Source organism: Phoenix dactylifera, chromosome 4, assembly GCF_051530095.1.
Source record: "Phoenix dactylifera cultivar Ajwa chromosome 4, Ajwa_hap1_PhDact_Kaust_v1.1, whole genome shotgun sequence".
In the NCBI taxonomy this organism is placed as follows: domain Eukaryota; kingdom Viridiplantae; phylum Streptophyta; class Magnoliopsida; order Arecales; family Arecaceae; genus Phoenix; species Phoenix dactylifera.
Window position 1 is genome coordinate 54,667,627 of NC_143193.1, and position 16,379 is coordinate 54,684,005.

At 41.5% G+C, this 16,379-nt stretch overlaps 1 protein-coding gene across 1 annotated transcript; it reads left to right on the forward strand.

Moving 5' to 3' along the window:
- The first annotated feature begins 733 nt into the window (after positions 1-733).
- Positions 734-8,494, forward strand: LOC103719864 (glucomannan 4-beta-mannosyltransferase 9). The gene is made up of 9 exons (XM_039133342.3): positions 734-1,686; positions 1,931-2,029; positions 2,432-2,684; positions 5,344-5,454; positions 6,091-6,227; positions 6,739-6,852; positions 6,949-7,148; positions 7,387-7,581; positions 7,794-8,494. The coding sequence occupies exons 1-9, from the start codon at positions 1,357-1,359 to the stop codon at positions 7,954-7,956; spliced, it is 1,602 nt and encodes a 533-aa protein (XP_038989270.3). The 5' UTR covers positions 734-1,356; the 3' UTR covers positions 7,957-8,494.
- The last annotated feature ends 7,885 nt before the right edge of the window (positions 8,495-16,379 follow it).

Below are 16,379 nucleotides of genomic sequence, written 5' to 3' on the forward strand. Positions count from 1 at the left end.
GGGTCATTCACAAATGCTGCAGTTGTTGGCGAGCGGCAGCAGCGCCCTCTCTCATGAGTCATGAGGCTCACGTGGGCGACCCGTGCGAGGGGCGTTATGGCCACCACCGGCATCTTCTTGTATCCCCAAGAAAAATCCAAGCGCATGTTACGTATTATATTATTATATCTTCATTTGACGGCCCCGGTGTGACGCCACAGAATACTGCTCATTTATCACAGTCTTCAGATGGACTGCGGCAGTTCATCTCGATCAATTAATTCTTCATTCTTGATTTCGGAAAGCAGCGCAAGAGAAAGAAAACGAGTAAAAAAATCAAAACATCAGAGAAACAACAGAGACGCTGGGAGACGGGAGGATATATATATATACATATATATACGGTTCTGGGTGCGGTGGACGACGGCCTGGATTTGCGCCGTGAGCGGGCTTTCAGTTCTCTCTGACCCCGGATTCCGTTGGTCCGGCTTTTGTCTTTGTCGCTTGGTATGCTAGCTGGTGAACTGGGGCTGTTTATTTGAAGGCCGTGTTGTCATAACCTTACAGTCGGGATTCTGGGGTTCTGGGTTTCTCTCCCTTCCTTTCCCTCCCCGTATACCTCTCTGCCTCCCTTCACTCCTGGGGCTCGCAGTAAGATTAGCCGTAGAGGGGCAAGGAAACAAGGAAAATATAATATAATATAATATATATATATATATATATATGTATATATATATATCATAGACGGAGAGAGAAAGAGAGAAAAAAAAAAGAAAAGTTTCTTCGAGAAGCCTAAGCAAGAAGAGCGTTCTTCTCCTTCTTCCTTTCTTTTCATTTTTTTTAATTTTTTATTTCCTAACCAGTTGCGACCCTTCCCTCGCTCTTTAAATTGCTCCGCTGCTAGCCTGCTCTGCTATATATATATATAAATCGATCGGGGGTGGCAGACTGGCAGTAGGTAAAACAGAGGGGGTTGGCTTCCTCTTTTTATCTCCAGCCGCATTGTTGGCCCTGACTCTTTGATGGGACGGGTGTTCAGGTGAGAGGTTGAGATCTCAACTGCGTCTAGGTGTTCAAGTCCCTCTTTCTCTTTCTCTCTCTTTCTCGTTCTCTTTCTCTTCGGTCTTTCCTTGTCGTAATCCTCCGAGGGCGTCGACCGAATGACCGACAGTCCAGCTCCACTGCATTCACTTGCGTAATTCCCCAGCAGAGCTCATAGCAACGAACAATCAATCATAGAGAAAAGGGAGAAAAAGAAAAACAGAGAGAAGGGAGAGAGGGAAGGCCCTTATAAATCTCTCCAGATCAGCCCCCCGGCGGCCATTCCCAATCTCTTCTTTCACCTTCCTCCTCCTCCTCCTCCTCCGGAGAGAGATCATGGAGACGGCATCGTCGACGGCGCTGCTCCCGGAGGCGTTCCAGGGGGCTCGGGACGACATCACGGAGCAGATGGGGCTGGTGTGGCAGCAGATCAAGGCGCCGGTCATCGTTCCGCTGCTCCGCCTCGCGGTGTTCCTCTGCCTGGCCATGTCGCTGATGCTGTTCGTGGAGAAGGTCTACATGGCCGTCGTCATCGTCATCCTCAAGCTCTTCGGGAAGCGCCCCGAGAAGCGCTACAAGTGGGAGCCAATGCGGGACGACCTCGAGCTCGGCAACTCCGCCTATCCCATGGTCCTCGTACAGATCCCCATGTACAACGAAAAAGAGGTCCTTCCCCCCCTTCTCTCTCCCCCCAACCCCCAATCGCATTCCGTCTTCCCTCCCTTCCCTTCAACGAGCCCGTCTTCTTTCTTACCTTTTCTTTCTCCCCCACGCTTTTTTTTTTTCCTGATATTTTACCCTCTGAAATCTTTTTAATTTAGTTTTTTGTCGTACCGGGGTTGATGCGTGTAGATTAATTTGGGAAAAAGATTGGGATTGAATCTTGTTTTGTGATGGCGATAATGTCCAGGTGTATCAGCTGTCCATCGGAGCAGCATGCGGGCTTTCATGGCCGTCGGATCGGATCATAATCCAAGTGCTCGATGATTCCACCGATCCTGTTATTAAGGTTTGCGAATTTGTGTATTCGATTTAATTATTCCGTTCAAGTTGGCATGAGGAATGAGCGCGTCGCTCCGTGAATTTCCCGTGGTTTTTTTTTTTTGGTTCAAAACCCGTGGCTTTTTCTCTTCGCTGGCGCCCTCTGCTTTGTCCTCGTGCCTTCCATCTTCGAACCCCTGCTTATTTCAGTCCTCGTCTTTAATATTATCTCACATGCAAATCCTCTGCTTTCCGATCTTGTGATCGGACCGCGCCAACATTTGCCTCCCGGTTCACCATGATCCATATCGGATGCCGATCCCCTTTTATGTTCTTCCAAAGTGGTGCAATCGATAGAATTATATATATTTTAGTTTGATCGATTGGGAAATCTATGCGGTGCAAGTAACCAGCACGAACGCGCGCGCAGGATCTGGTGGAGCTGGAGTGCCAGCGGTGGGCGAGCAAAGGGATCAACATCAAGTACGAGATCCGGGACAACCGGAACGGATACAAGGCCGGGGCGCTCAAGGAGGGCATGAAGCACAGCTACGTCAAGGACTGCGACTACGTCGCCATCTTCGACGCCGACTTCCAGCCGGAGCCCGACTTCCTCTGGCGCACCGTCCCTTTCCTCGTCCGCAACTCAGAACTCGCCCTCGTCCAGGCCCGCTGGAAGTTCGGTATGTCCCTCCCTCTTGCTTTCCCTCCTCCCAAGTCCCACCACGAGGCCCATGGCTCTTCCATTTCTTTCTGTACCCATTTTTACGTTTATATTTCCCACTTTCATGCGTCGAGTCTAGTGCAATTCGAGCGGCGCACGCTTACAATAATATTATAGTCCGCTAATTAATACACGAAAGCTGGGGGGAAACCTACCAATACCATCGTAGTAGAACAGAGTAGGTGGAAGGAAAAAGAGTGTCGGTGGCCATTTGATTATTCTTCGTCTCCCTAATTAAATTCCGTCCCTTTTCCCCCCTTCAAATTTACTCATTTATCCATGAAATTTACCCGGATGTTCTACCTTTCTAATTTCCTCTTTCTCCTCGGTCTTTCCAACGTGGCTCCCCAGCCTTCTCACTTTATCTTTCTTGTAAATAAGTTAATAAAAATCTTCTCAGAGGAAAAGGAGCAAGTTAGATAGAAAACCGAGATCATGGTTCGTGCAGAGTTGGAAGAGCGAGATCATTCAGCACGGCGGCGGCAGCTGCTCAAGGAAAGGAAGACCTGGTCAACCTGGCTTGAGCATTCCCCGTTTTACCTTCTCTCACACACTTTCCCCGTCCCCCCTAACCTAACTACGTGCATGCCATAAATATGAGCTGCCTACCAACTGCCTGCTCCCCATGCCATTTCTTCTGCCCCTTCCTTCCATCCAGCTTCTTTTTCCTTCTTCCCAGCACTCACCATAACAATTGTATGATATTTTCTTTCTTCTCTCACCTTGACCATGTTACTAATGTTACTCACGGACGCCCATCAATTATGGGACCCTGTTTTGACTCCACCGGCCTTTTACGCGTCCTGATTGTTCCTCACTCTCGCCTTTTTTTAATTAGAGCATTGGGGACCCCCTCTGGGGATCGCCCTAGTACTGGCGTCGCCGAAGCTTGCGGGTTACGTGGGGCCCGCCGTCCCTCTCGCCGACAAAAATCAAAAAAAAAAAAAAAAAAAAGACGATAGTCAGAGACGCTCCTCCCACGCTGGCTCCAAGCGTAGGTGGACCACGGCTCCTTTCAAACTACCCCCCATCTTAAATCCTACCTAATTAATCACCCTCATAAGTTATTCTTATGTCGTAACAAATCTACCTATACAACATAAATAAATAAACAAGCGAAGGGTTTTAACTTTTTATTGTTTTCCAAGCGAGTCTTATCTCACCGCTTCATTTATATATATATATATATATATATATAAAAACAAGGCAAAGAAGAAAAGCGGAGTGGCCCACCACCTTTGAGCTGTAATCCCACATCCCACATCCCACATGTGCCACCCGCTGCACATTATATGATGTACATTCGTCCCCTTGTCAGTTCTTTTTGAGTCTTGAAGCAACAGTAATCTAGGTAATCATGACTCGGGAGGAGACCAGGGAACGTGACCCGACTTCATTACGGCCAGCAAACGAGAACCTGGCAGACAGTCTCTCAACCTCTCGCATGCCAAGATTTCCGGGGACATGATCAGCCCTAGCACTCGGTGCTGGCTCCCAGCCCATGGCGGTAGCTAGATACTGTAAAAAGAAACTTCCACGTCAAGTGGCGGAACCTAGACGGGCATTGCCCATGGTCTCTTTTATTTTTATACCAAGTACATTAGTGTTCTTTGGATCAGGGTTAGCATTCACCTCCGCGCGAGTCCACCACTGGATCGCCCACCGCAAGATCTTAAAGCACTCGGAATTCTCTCATTCATCCACCCGCACGTATCTCCAAATGATCACTGGGTGAACCGGTGGTGGATTCATGCGAAGAAACAACACTAACCCAGTTTTTTTCCGGTCTCTCTCCGTGTTGTTTTGTACGGCTATATGTATGCATGCATGCTCGTGAAAGCGGGATGATGGGAATAAAGCAGGCTCTGGCCTCAGATTTTCTTCTCTTAAAAGGTGTGGTGTGGTCCCTGTCCCCCCTCGCTGTTAGAATTAAAGGAAGAAATCCTGCGCATCCAATCTTCTTTTCTACTACCAGCTGGCTACTTGGGTTGCCATCTACAACAGGGGTCGAGAGTAGTAAAACTCAAGTTTTTTTTTTTTATATATATATAATCTTAGCTGTTGCTGCTGCTCCTCCCACCTGTTTATTTCCACCATACCATGACCATCCCATCCCTTTTTCCTTCCACCCCATCCGACTCTCTGCGCCCTCACAATTTGCCACCGACACTCCAAATAATAGTATTCTCTTCACTTTTCAACTCTCTCTTAACAAAACTTAAAGTTACAATACTAACTAGCAGTAATATATGCAAGCTACATATTTCTTCCGACTGTATGACATTAAGTATACACTAATCAAATTGCTGTCATATGGGCGTCTTTTCAATCTGTCCATCGGATCTGCCCATGTCCAATAATGGTGCTAACAGTATGATTTCTTGTCGCCCGGTCCATTATTAGTCAATTCATAGGCACCGCCTCTAGCCTGGCTATAGATTACAATCGAACTGGATTTTATCGTTTCAATTAAGGAGATCCGCCCATTGATGGTGATCTCCATCTTTTATCTCTATGATGCCCGAGGTGGGATAGTGATCCGTAGGTTAGGTGGATCTGAATAACTCCTTTTATTTTTTTATTTTTTTAATTCTAACTAATTGCATTATATTTTACAGCGAATTCGGATGAATGCTTGATGACAAGGATGCAGGAGATGTCCCTGGATTACCACTTCACCGTGGAGCAGGAAGTGGGATCCTCAACTTATGCTTTCTTTGGCTTCAATGGTAAGCCCTCTGCTCCTGCTTGTCTAAATTTCCGAAGCTACTTAATCCATCATCCTTACATATCGAATAAGCTCATTTAAAGTAAACAGAACAAAGACCGATTCGTATTTCTACGAAAAGTTTGAAGTGCGACCTGGAAAAATGTTCGTCTCTAGGCAGTGAAGAGAGTGCCTGCACATATAGTGATTACCCTGATGACAAGGACATCAAAGGGAGGAGATCATCTCACAATGAGTACTGAAATTTTATATTATCATAAATATGAAGCTTTGGACTCAGCATTGATGCATAAATTGGCTCTGCCAAATTTAAGAACTTGGACCATTATATATATATATATATATATATATATATATATATATATATATATATATATATATATATTTCATTTTTTCATTTTTGAGCAGACGAGAACGTAAACATTGAAGTAAAAACTCAGTTCACATATAGGTAGGATTATATAAACCGGTAGAAAAGATAGAGAGGCACAAAGGAACTAACAAAAGAAACTGTATAGCAGGAATGTTGCTTTTGTCCTTGCAATCATTGCTAGCAAGCGGTTATATAGAATATAGGTTCCTCTCGTAAATCATTCTTTCTCATGATGATATAAAGTTGACTGGCTTTTCCATACAGGCACTGCTGGGGTGTGGCGGATATCAGCTCTCAATGAAGCAGGAGGTTGGAAAGATCGAACCACAGTAGAAGACATGGACTTAGCTGTTCGAGCAAGCCTTAAGGGATGGAAGTTCGTATTCTTGGGAGACCTCAAGGTATTTTCAATCGTTGTACTTATTACGGACTTCACAGCATCATATCATCTCAATGCCGCGATACAACTTTTGTAAATCGTATTCAGTGCATCTCGGAACGTTAGAACAAACTTGTAAACCTATGCCTTCTCATTCCCTTTGTAAGGTGTGGATCTTGAAAATGCCTTATAAATACTCTTGTGACAAGTATTTGGGACTGCTATATTCACTTGGGAACGCAAACCATTCCGGGTGCCACCATCTGGGTGATGCCTGGTTCGGGGACTGCAACATGCAACGGCTAGCAAGTCCTCCTCCCACTCCCCCCCTGCAATCTCATCCATATTTTATCACATCGCATATATGCTGCATTCGTGGCCAAATTATATTTCCAAGATCCTCACACTAATGCTTTACATATGAATCATGACTAGAGGTTATCAGAGTGTCACCAGATTGCTGAATTTGTTAATTTCCCAGGTTATTTAATCAATTTCCTTTTATCATTTATTCTCCGTATGTATGGATTCAGGTTAAAAATGAATTACCAAGTACTCTGAAGGCCTACCGTTATCAGCAACACAGGTGGTCATGCGGGCCAGCGAATTTATTCAGAAAAATGTTGCTGGAGATCGTGAGGAACAAGGTCAGTTCAGCACGAGGAAACCAGACTGGAGAACTTAAAACAGAAGTTGCATCATAATAATTATCTAATCGAGCTCAAGTTTTTATCTTAATGCAGAAAGTATCTCTCTTCAAGAAAGCACATGTGATCTACAATTTCTTCTTTGTCCGGAAGATTGTAGCTCATATTGTAACATTTGTGTTTTACTGTCTGGTAATCCCTGCAACTGTTTTGGTCCCTGAGGTGGAGATACCAAAGTGGGGTGCAGTTTATATCCCCTCGATCATTACCCTTCTCAATGCTGTTGGAACTCCAAGGTACTGTTATTTTTGCCATTGTGGCGGTCTCATTGCACCATTTTTTTTTTCCCTGATGAAATGAGTTACTAATTTAACCAAAAAAAGGTAAAACCACTACTCTAACAAATCAAAAAAAAATATGTAAAAAAAGGGAAAAGACAGCGAATTTGCTGTTTCCCTTTCTATTTTCTGCTTGTGTGGAAATCGTTTGAGTTCAATATTCATTTGAAACACCTGAATTTCTCAACTGTTGCAGGTCTCTTCACTTGCTCGTCTTTTGGATCCTTTTCGAGAATGTCATGTCTCTGCACAGAACAAAAGCAACTTTCATCGGCCTGTTGGAAGCAGGGAGAGTGAACGAATGGGTGGTCACAGAGAAGTTAGGAGATGTTTCGAAAACAAAAGTGGCTGCCAAAGCAGCCAGGAAACCACGGATCAAGATAGGCGACAGGTGATCCCACCCGTGCACCCATTCATAGTCAGTTGAAATTATTCCATTCTGTTTCTTCCATCAGTAAGTCCATTTTCATAGGAGGAAAGATAGTCTAAACTAAGGTTTGATTTGTAGGGTCTGTAATGGAATTACATGCAGAAGGATCGATTTCAACTGCATTCATCTCGATCATTTTAATGTGCTCATTTGTTATTCCTTATTAAAATCAGGTTACATCTGCTGGAGCTTGGAGTTGGAGCCTACCTCTTCTTTTGCGGGTGTTATGATGTGGCCTTTGGAAAGAACCATTACTTCATATACCTCTTCCTCCAAGCAATTGCTTTCTTCATTGTTGGTTTTGGTTACGTAGGCACATTTGTCTCGCATTCCTAATGGACCTTGGTTGGACATATTACCAAAGCCTTCAATATCCATTGTCCTGCCATCTCGTCTTTCTCAGGTCGTGCGTAGAAGCATAAGCAACCTCATTTGATGTTTGCTGTCATGGGGCAAACTCATGAACAGAAGGCTACATAAATCTCCACTGTTGCGAAGCATTCTTGCATGGAATTTGCATGTGAATATTCTGTCATAGAAGTACACATTTGTCTACAGAAATCTGTTAGATACAAAGGAGATCATGAACGATGAACAAGTGGGGAGTTTTGGGTCTCCTTCATAGAAGCAGCAGTAGAGAAACAAGACTTTAATCTGAAGGTGATAATGGGTAAAGAAGCACATCTAGATGGATTGCGTTTGTCAGATTTTTCAAATTCTTTTCTCCTTTTCTTCGCAAGTGTATGTCTGGGAAGGAAAAAACAAGGTGGTAACTTAAAAGTAAATTTTGGAATTGTCATTTGCATTTCTGTCTTAGCATTTTGCTTTGTAAGAGATGATACAGTTGGTCAATGTGGTGTCAAATTTACTGTTCCATGCTCTTCCTTCGGCTTTCTTCATTTAGATGAATCTGAAACCCTTGTTACAATACTCAGTCAAACCTTTTTCCTCTTTTGATTTTTTTTTTTTAAATTTTGTATGGCAAACCTTTTACTGTTCCATGCTCTTCCTTCGGCTTTCTTCATTTAGATGAAATCTGAAACCCTTGTTATAATAGTTAGTCAAACCTTTTTCCTCTTTTGATTTTTTTTTTTTTTAAATTTTGTATGGCAAACCTGTTGAAACCATGGAACTTCTAGATATAATGCTTTAAAGCATCTTCACGCTGATCCTTGGTATGCCTAAACAATATTTCTTTTCTACAGCAAGTCAGATGTACAAGAGATGATCAGAGTGCAGAGTAACCCATATCATATGAAGCAACCATGGAGAAGGTTGAGATATGTTTAGACAAAAGCATGAATGGATGAATTCATGAAAGAAGTAGAGTGCAACTCTTTGCTGTTTGTTTTTGGATGTGATCCCATGTGAGTAGCCTCCTAGGTTATAAGTATTTCTATTTTTTTTCATAAACAGGGCTATAAATGGGTTGACTTAGATTGGATCCATGCTGTATCTGCATCAAGATTCGGCAAAACAAATCGCACGAGGATTGGGGTTTATAAATCCGAACTCACTTCCAAACCTAATTAACAATCAGGCTGCATTCGGATTTTTGAGTTTTTTTTAGATTCAATCCAGAAAATGATTTTAATAGGCCACCTAACCAATTTTCAAAACTAAAGGAACTTTTATTTTAACGGTCTTTCTTTTTGGTTACGGATAATGGTCTTTCATATACGGTGAAATTATGGCGGGTTGTGATGACAAAGAGCATGAAATGGGAAGTGAATAATTAGTTTTGAAAAAAGTTCAATCACCTGGAGAGAATATTTAAGTTCTCATTTATTGATTACAATTGTAATCTAGTACAATTCAGATTTGGTAATTGACATATTAGCAAGCGAGAATTATAGAGAGCATCTATGAGGTAAAACGTAAATCTGAACATGGAGTCAATAAATAATTCATGCAACCAACCCTCTATTGTTTAAGTATGTTTGGAATTGCTTTTATTTCTTATTTTTTAAAAACAAAACCATGTAAATTGAGATAAAAAATATGTTTGTGTTATTGTTTTTTTATTTTCTATTCAAGTTATTTTCGTCATTTTTAGGAAAAAAGTGAAAGTAATTTTCAAAAATAAAAAACTCATATCTTTTATCATCACCATTGCCCCTGCCATCACTTTAACCTCTGACATTATCACCTTTTATATTACCATTGTTGCCACCTCCATCACCACCATGACTTGTGCCGTTGCTTTTGCCGCACCATCACTATCACCACTATTGCCGTCACCTCTATATTTTTAGTGCCCCCACCACCATTATTGTCGTTGCCACCACCTTTGCGCTGCTGCTATATGCTAGCACCTCACCATCGCTGCCATTATCTTCGCCACTACTACCATTATCTTGGCTGTTATTATCATGTTTCCAATTTTAAAAATAACTAATTATGAAATATATATTTTTAAAATTTAGAAATAAAATAAAAATATTTTTTATTTCAAAAATTGAAAAATAAAAATTATGCCAAACTATATCTCAATATTTCATATACCTCAGGTTTTGGATTTTGATATATTTTGATCCAAGTTCGATTCAATAAAAAATTAGATCCTAAAAATAGAATCCAACTTCGATCTCATAAGGTTATCAAAAACTTATACCGAATCTATAACCGGATATTGAGTATTCCGGTCGACTTATTACATTTTTTAGCACCATTTGCATCCATAAGCAATGGAATTCATCCCATGCATATTTGATCTTGGCTTAAGAGTTCCACCATTATTCTATTCCATCACTGTCTTTGATGTTGGCTTGATGACCATTCCCTTCTATCATCAACTAATCCTAAAAAGAGGAACACATTCAATGTATTTGAGGTTGGTCTGATAAATCCTTCGCTTCGTCAGCTAATCATAAAGGCAGAGCGAAGTAAGAACGTCTTGCTTTCTATCACTGAGTTATATCGGTTGCCGAATACTGACACCAGCTCGCCAGCATCTGGAGCAGCGCTGGAAGCCCTTCACGGCCGTAGCACCCAGCAATACGTTGATGAGCATAACAGCTAGGCCCTGCCGGTCAGCACAAATTCAGCTAGAAAACTTAATTTATCTCCTAAATAAGCAAATTTCTTTCACCACACTGAAAGTGTCCACTGGCATGATGATCGCGCTATATGTTTCCGGCTCCAATCATGAATCATGGGCTCTTTTCCTAGTCTGTTGACCTCTCTGCAAGCCATCCTTCGGAGGAGCTTCTGTCAAATCTAATTAGCATTATCAGGTCACCGAATTCTTAGCCACCAACCAGAGCTGGTGGTCCTGCAGCATCTCCATAGGCCACTGGACTCCCCAACTTTAGGGGAGCGTGGATTCATTCTTCAGCTTCTGTCTCTCTCCCTCACTGGGTGGCTGGGATTGATCCAATTCTTCTCAACCGTATGAAATGTATTGTCATAGTAATGCCCCTATAGAGCTTCTGTTTTTTTTTTTTTTTTTTGATAAAAAGAGGAGATGAAACTATAGTGCAAGAAACGGAACTACAAGATCCAGAATACGACAGAACCAGATATTTATAGCTATACATCCTTTAAACAAAAAAAATATAAATATCAACTCTGTAACACAAAGCAGTAGAGTTTCTGTTTTTCAGTCGCTACTTTTCAGCAAAGAGGTGTCGTGATTCTTCTCCTCGGAGTGGGGGTTCTGAGTGAGTTCCAAATCCGCGAGCCAGAATAAATTCAGGCTCATGCTTCTACCCCTTTTACGCACCTGCCTGCCTATAGTGGTTTTAAAGGGACTCAATTGTTGTCAACCTGACATTGTTATTGTCACGCCCCGAACTCGACAGCCGGATCTGGCCAGTGACACGGCTGCACACACTCACTCTAGAACAGGGCCCTAAAAAGTTTGTTAGGCCTGAAAAAATTATTACATGCAACTTTGAAAAAACAAAAGAAAAAAAAGACCGTAAGCTTTAGAACCTCTACACATTCACACCAACAAAATAATATAGTTTGAAAAAAGCAATCAACACTAAAATAAAAACATAAACTATGAAATTGCTTTTCAAACATTCAATATAACTCAATTAAACCAATAAAAATCATCATATACATGCATCAAAATTCCAGCTTATCAAAAGAAATATATTACAAATACCAACAACTAAAACCTTTTGTTTCGGATGGATCCTGGCAGCTTTCCAGTTTAACTCAAGGCAGCGACAGCTAGGAGACCATAAAAAAAAAAAGAGAAAGAGGCGAACGATGTTTACCTTAGTCCGGCGAGGTAGTTCGGTGGCTTTTCTGGTGGAGATCCGAGAAATAGATTTGGAGAAGAAAACCCAAGATCGGCTTCTATTTTTCGAGTTTTTGGGGATGGTGGTGGCGGAAGATCTTAAATAGATGAAATGCTAGAGTTTATTTAGTGTTTAGATCACCTTAAGACTCTCGGAGCCCAACAAGAGTCTTTTTCTCCACCTTTCATATGGGGCACGTTCAAGCTTTGGGCCTAGACCTCTTCAGGCAGGCCCATAAACCCACAAGCCCAAGCAGCTGGGCTACTAGTACTACGGTGATCAATTTATAGTTCCTGTGTCGGGGCAAACTACCCTGCCAAACTTAGTTATCCTCTCTTGTAAACTAGACCCTTTTCATAGGAACTTTTAGAATCGTCCACTGATCACCAAGTTTGAAACTATGTATTTCTCGGGGGGTAGAAAAAAAGAAGAAAACTGAAAGTATCTTTGCTTTTGTAGAGTTGACCTGGCCATTAGTTCAGGATCAGTTCTTAAAAAGTTGGCATCGAACTGATGGCCGGTCGGAAGAGAGCATACTCGAACCTTCCTTGGAGCCTTTCCTGACCGCTCGATGTCTCCATAGTGCTTGAGGAACGACGACCTTAAGCAATGTAAAAGAACATGAGAGCACTTAAAAAACGGATAAATCAATGCATGTACCTCATGGACAAGCTGGCTTCAAGGGGCTGAAGGATAACGCACAAGGGAGAGAACATGGTGAAACTGAGAAGCTGATAAATAAAATGCTGTGGGAATGCAAGATGAGGGTGGTGCCACGGCAATGGAATCAGACACGTGGACATATAAATAAGAACATGCGTCTCAGGTTTACTAGATGCACAAGATCCTGCATGGTATTCCACCCGTTTCAACATCCTCTGCAACACCACTTCAGAGAGCATTTCTTCCACAGAGTCCCGATGCCTAGTTTTTGAAGATTAACTTCAAAAACTTGGCAAACCCTCCCAAGAAAATTGCTATAAGGCTGCTAGGCAAGAGATCGAACAGGCATGTACCGAGTTCTTCCGCGCCACCCGTGGAAACAACTCCAAAAGCTGATGGCCAGGACAGCAGGCTACGAAATTGGAAGATGAAGGGACTTCTTTATTTTTGCCGTATAATCGCAGAAGCACAGTCGTCTCCAGGAATGAAACAACCCCTGCCAAACCGAGCCTTGAGACAATTAAATGCTGATGCTGGACCCGAGCGCTGCCTCCTAACGAAAATGCCAAAAAGGAATCCTTAAAGGTTCCTCGACAAACCAGATTTTTTAAGAGGGCTGTACCTTGATCAAATGGATATCGTGAGCTAAGAACAAGTAACCCGAAGCTTTGTGAATATATGGGGCTGTCAGGGAGAGTCGGTGAAATATGGACTAAGCTGGTCTTCGTAAGCAAGCATTCAGCCACTGCTTGGTACTCGCAGTACCCTGCAGAATACACAGATCACCTGGTTTGATATAAAGATAAACTCGCGTTGCTGGTTATGGTTCGCTACTCTTGTGACGCCACAATGGCTGAAGGCTGAAGCGTAAATCAGATAAGAGACTGCAATTAACAGTTTCATAGCTCCAATGTCTTAGGTTTACAAAACCCATGACAGAAGAAGATGCGTGTGAATGTATGTATTCCTAGTAACTGAAGCACAGATTCTGGAGATCAGACTGAACTAACTTTTGGTGATGCAAGGAGAACAAACAACTCTTGGAGGTCAGAATGTTAATGAAAGACTGCGAAAAAACAGATTATAGACGCCAACGAGAGAAGCGATACTCCGGAATCCCCGGAGATAATGCCAGAACAGTACAATACAGATCCACTTAATGCAGGAATTTTTGGAGAAAATTAATTTAGATAACAAAAAAAAAAAAGAGGGAGAAACTGCAGAATGAATTCAAGTTCGAAATTACAGTGAGACTTGCACAAAATTTCAAACATATGAGTAGCTGTAACTAAAGTCGGATTAACATACTTCGGCAACATCAGAAATTCCCGGACAGCATCCCAAACTACAACTTGCAGAGGAGTACCTTGTTTACCCTAGCAGTGGGTGTAACATGTGCTGCTTGCATGTGCACAAACACCCTCCGGAAGTTCATGTATCCAAACTTTCTTATACAGCATAATAAGATACTTCTTGTAGAATACAGGTTATACAACAAGATGGTATGAAGTTTGAGAAACTTCAAAAGATGAGCTACAATACAATTTTCAACATGACTCGCAATAAATTTATATGGTAGGTGAGAAAGCTACCTGGAAGAGATAAGTTACTCGACGAAGGTCAAAATCACATTCTTCTTGGATTTAACTATGTCAAAATGCATGTTACATCCATAATGAGATGGAAAATGAAAGAAAATATGAATAAAATTCCCCAACCTCAATAGTTATACTATAAAGAATCAAAACTTCTCAGGACATTAGGCACCATCCTACGTACCATGCTTTATCATCCGAGAAAGCTGAAGAAGACAGCATACCTGCCTCGGATTCTTTCAAAGGCTCTTAGGTCACCGTTGGAAGAGTTGTTCCTTCCAGAAGTTTTATCTCAATTAGTTTACTTAATAGTGACGTATTGGGAGTTTATGTTCATATTTAACTTTGACTACTCCGAGGACACCCAGTCGTCCATATCCCTTTTAGGAGCCGGACCCCTCCTGGTAGCGAGACATTAAGCTACTAGTTAGCTCCTAGATTGGTTCCAATAGCTTTCCATTAATCCTTTAGATCTTAAAATTTATTTTTCACCTTCTTACTTTTAGGTTTAGTTTTAATTTTGTCTAATAGTTTAGATTAGTGCTTAACTAGTCTAGTCTTCTGTTGGGCAGCTTCGAGGCTAATGCCATGCCTTCTCTACCTACAACACCCCAATTACAGAATAGAATGCAATTCTTGTGAGAATTTCAACATAATCGAGGAGGGAGAATCCACGAACATCACAATTCCAAATTCCTCTACATCTGCTCTTGATCAGCATGCTCTCTTTATCCTTTACCATGACTTATGTCACCTTTTCACTTCAATGAATAGAATTGCTTTCCATGTAAAAGATATTGAAAGAATTCTTGCGACTGCAACAACAAAAATTACCATTTATTGGGTTAGATTATATAATAATAGAAAGTGTGTGCTGCAAAACTACAATGAGCCTTGAGGAAGTAGGGTTCTAAGAGTCATAAAACATTAAGTAATCTCCACGAACGTAACATTCACAAATTCACATGCTAATCTGTCAGCTACAGTAAAACACTAGCTTGCAGAGTCATTAGATAATGATAACCTTCAGGATTAAGAAGTTTAATATCTGAGTCTTGCTAGCTGTTCTCCAGTATATGTAGGACCTTAACACATTGGGATGTTTGGTTGCTGAGTGCTTGAGAAAGAATTTGTATGGCCTGGAGAATAAAAACGTTAACAGACATCAAGAACTGTGTACGGTAAAATGTTGAAGAAAACAATATTAAACCAATGTAATTGGATACATTCAATGCATTAATACATCTTACTATGCACAGGACTTCGAAAATTATAGAAGTGCTCGGTCATGGCCAAGGAAAACCGTCTGTAGTTTCAACTGTTACGCAACATGTTATATGGGAACATAGGGTGAGGTTCAATCTAAATATGCATCAAGAATCAATATGGTCAATAATTTGAAAATGGTATCAAGTGATCCGTACGTACAAAGTCGTCCATAAATGCCAATCTGTAGTGATCCTGGGACAAGCTGGCAATCACACAAAGCATAAGCCCTGCCTCCATGCCTGTTCCATTCAGAAAAAAGATTGATACAATCAGAAAATATAGAATATCATCCCAAGAGTTTTAAGGGTAGGCATGCAAATAAACTGGGCAATCAGTGAAGGTATTTTTTTGAAAATAACCATAATCACACCCAACAGGCGCTGGCAAAACCTTTTCGGGGCGGATTTACTTGCCACCAAGGTCGCCTGATCTCAAGAAAGGGATCAGTTATACAACACACAACTTGGTTGATCAACACGTCAACAATTTTTATCATGTACCTAGGGAGAAATGCACAACCAGGTGAACTGCAAGGATATTACAAACCTTATACAACTCCTCATATGATGTACAGAAGTGTACAAATTGAGATATGAATGCACTTTGACTAGCTAAAGAATCATAGAGTAACAGTCTATTAAGTGGCTCCCTGAGTAAAGTTTGCACCACAGGCCTAACGACTTCTCTACAAACCCAATGTTTTGAAAATTTTTCAGTCCATCAATAATCTGAAAATTAAAAAAAACAGACGACACAAGAACAAGGAAAGATAAATAGCAGTAATGAATAAACAGATTTGAATAAATGAGGTTTGATTAACTAAAGATCGTCGGAGCTAGCTATAAGGGTCAAAGGCAATGCAAGGTCTATTTTGGGAAGAAAATGCAGCCAGAGCATAGTTCTTTATAGATGACCAGATATACAAAAATAAAGACAGAATACCATGTTTACAGTAAAAACTAACCCCACTCTTTGCATT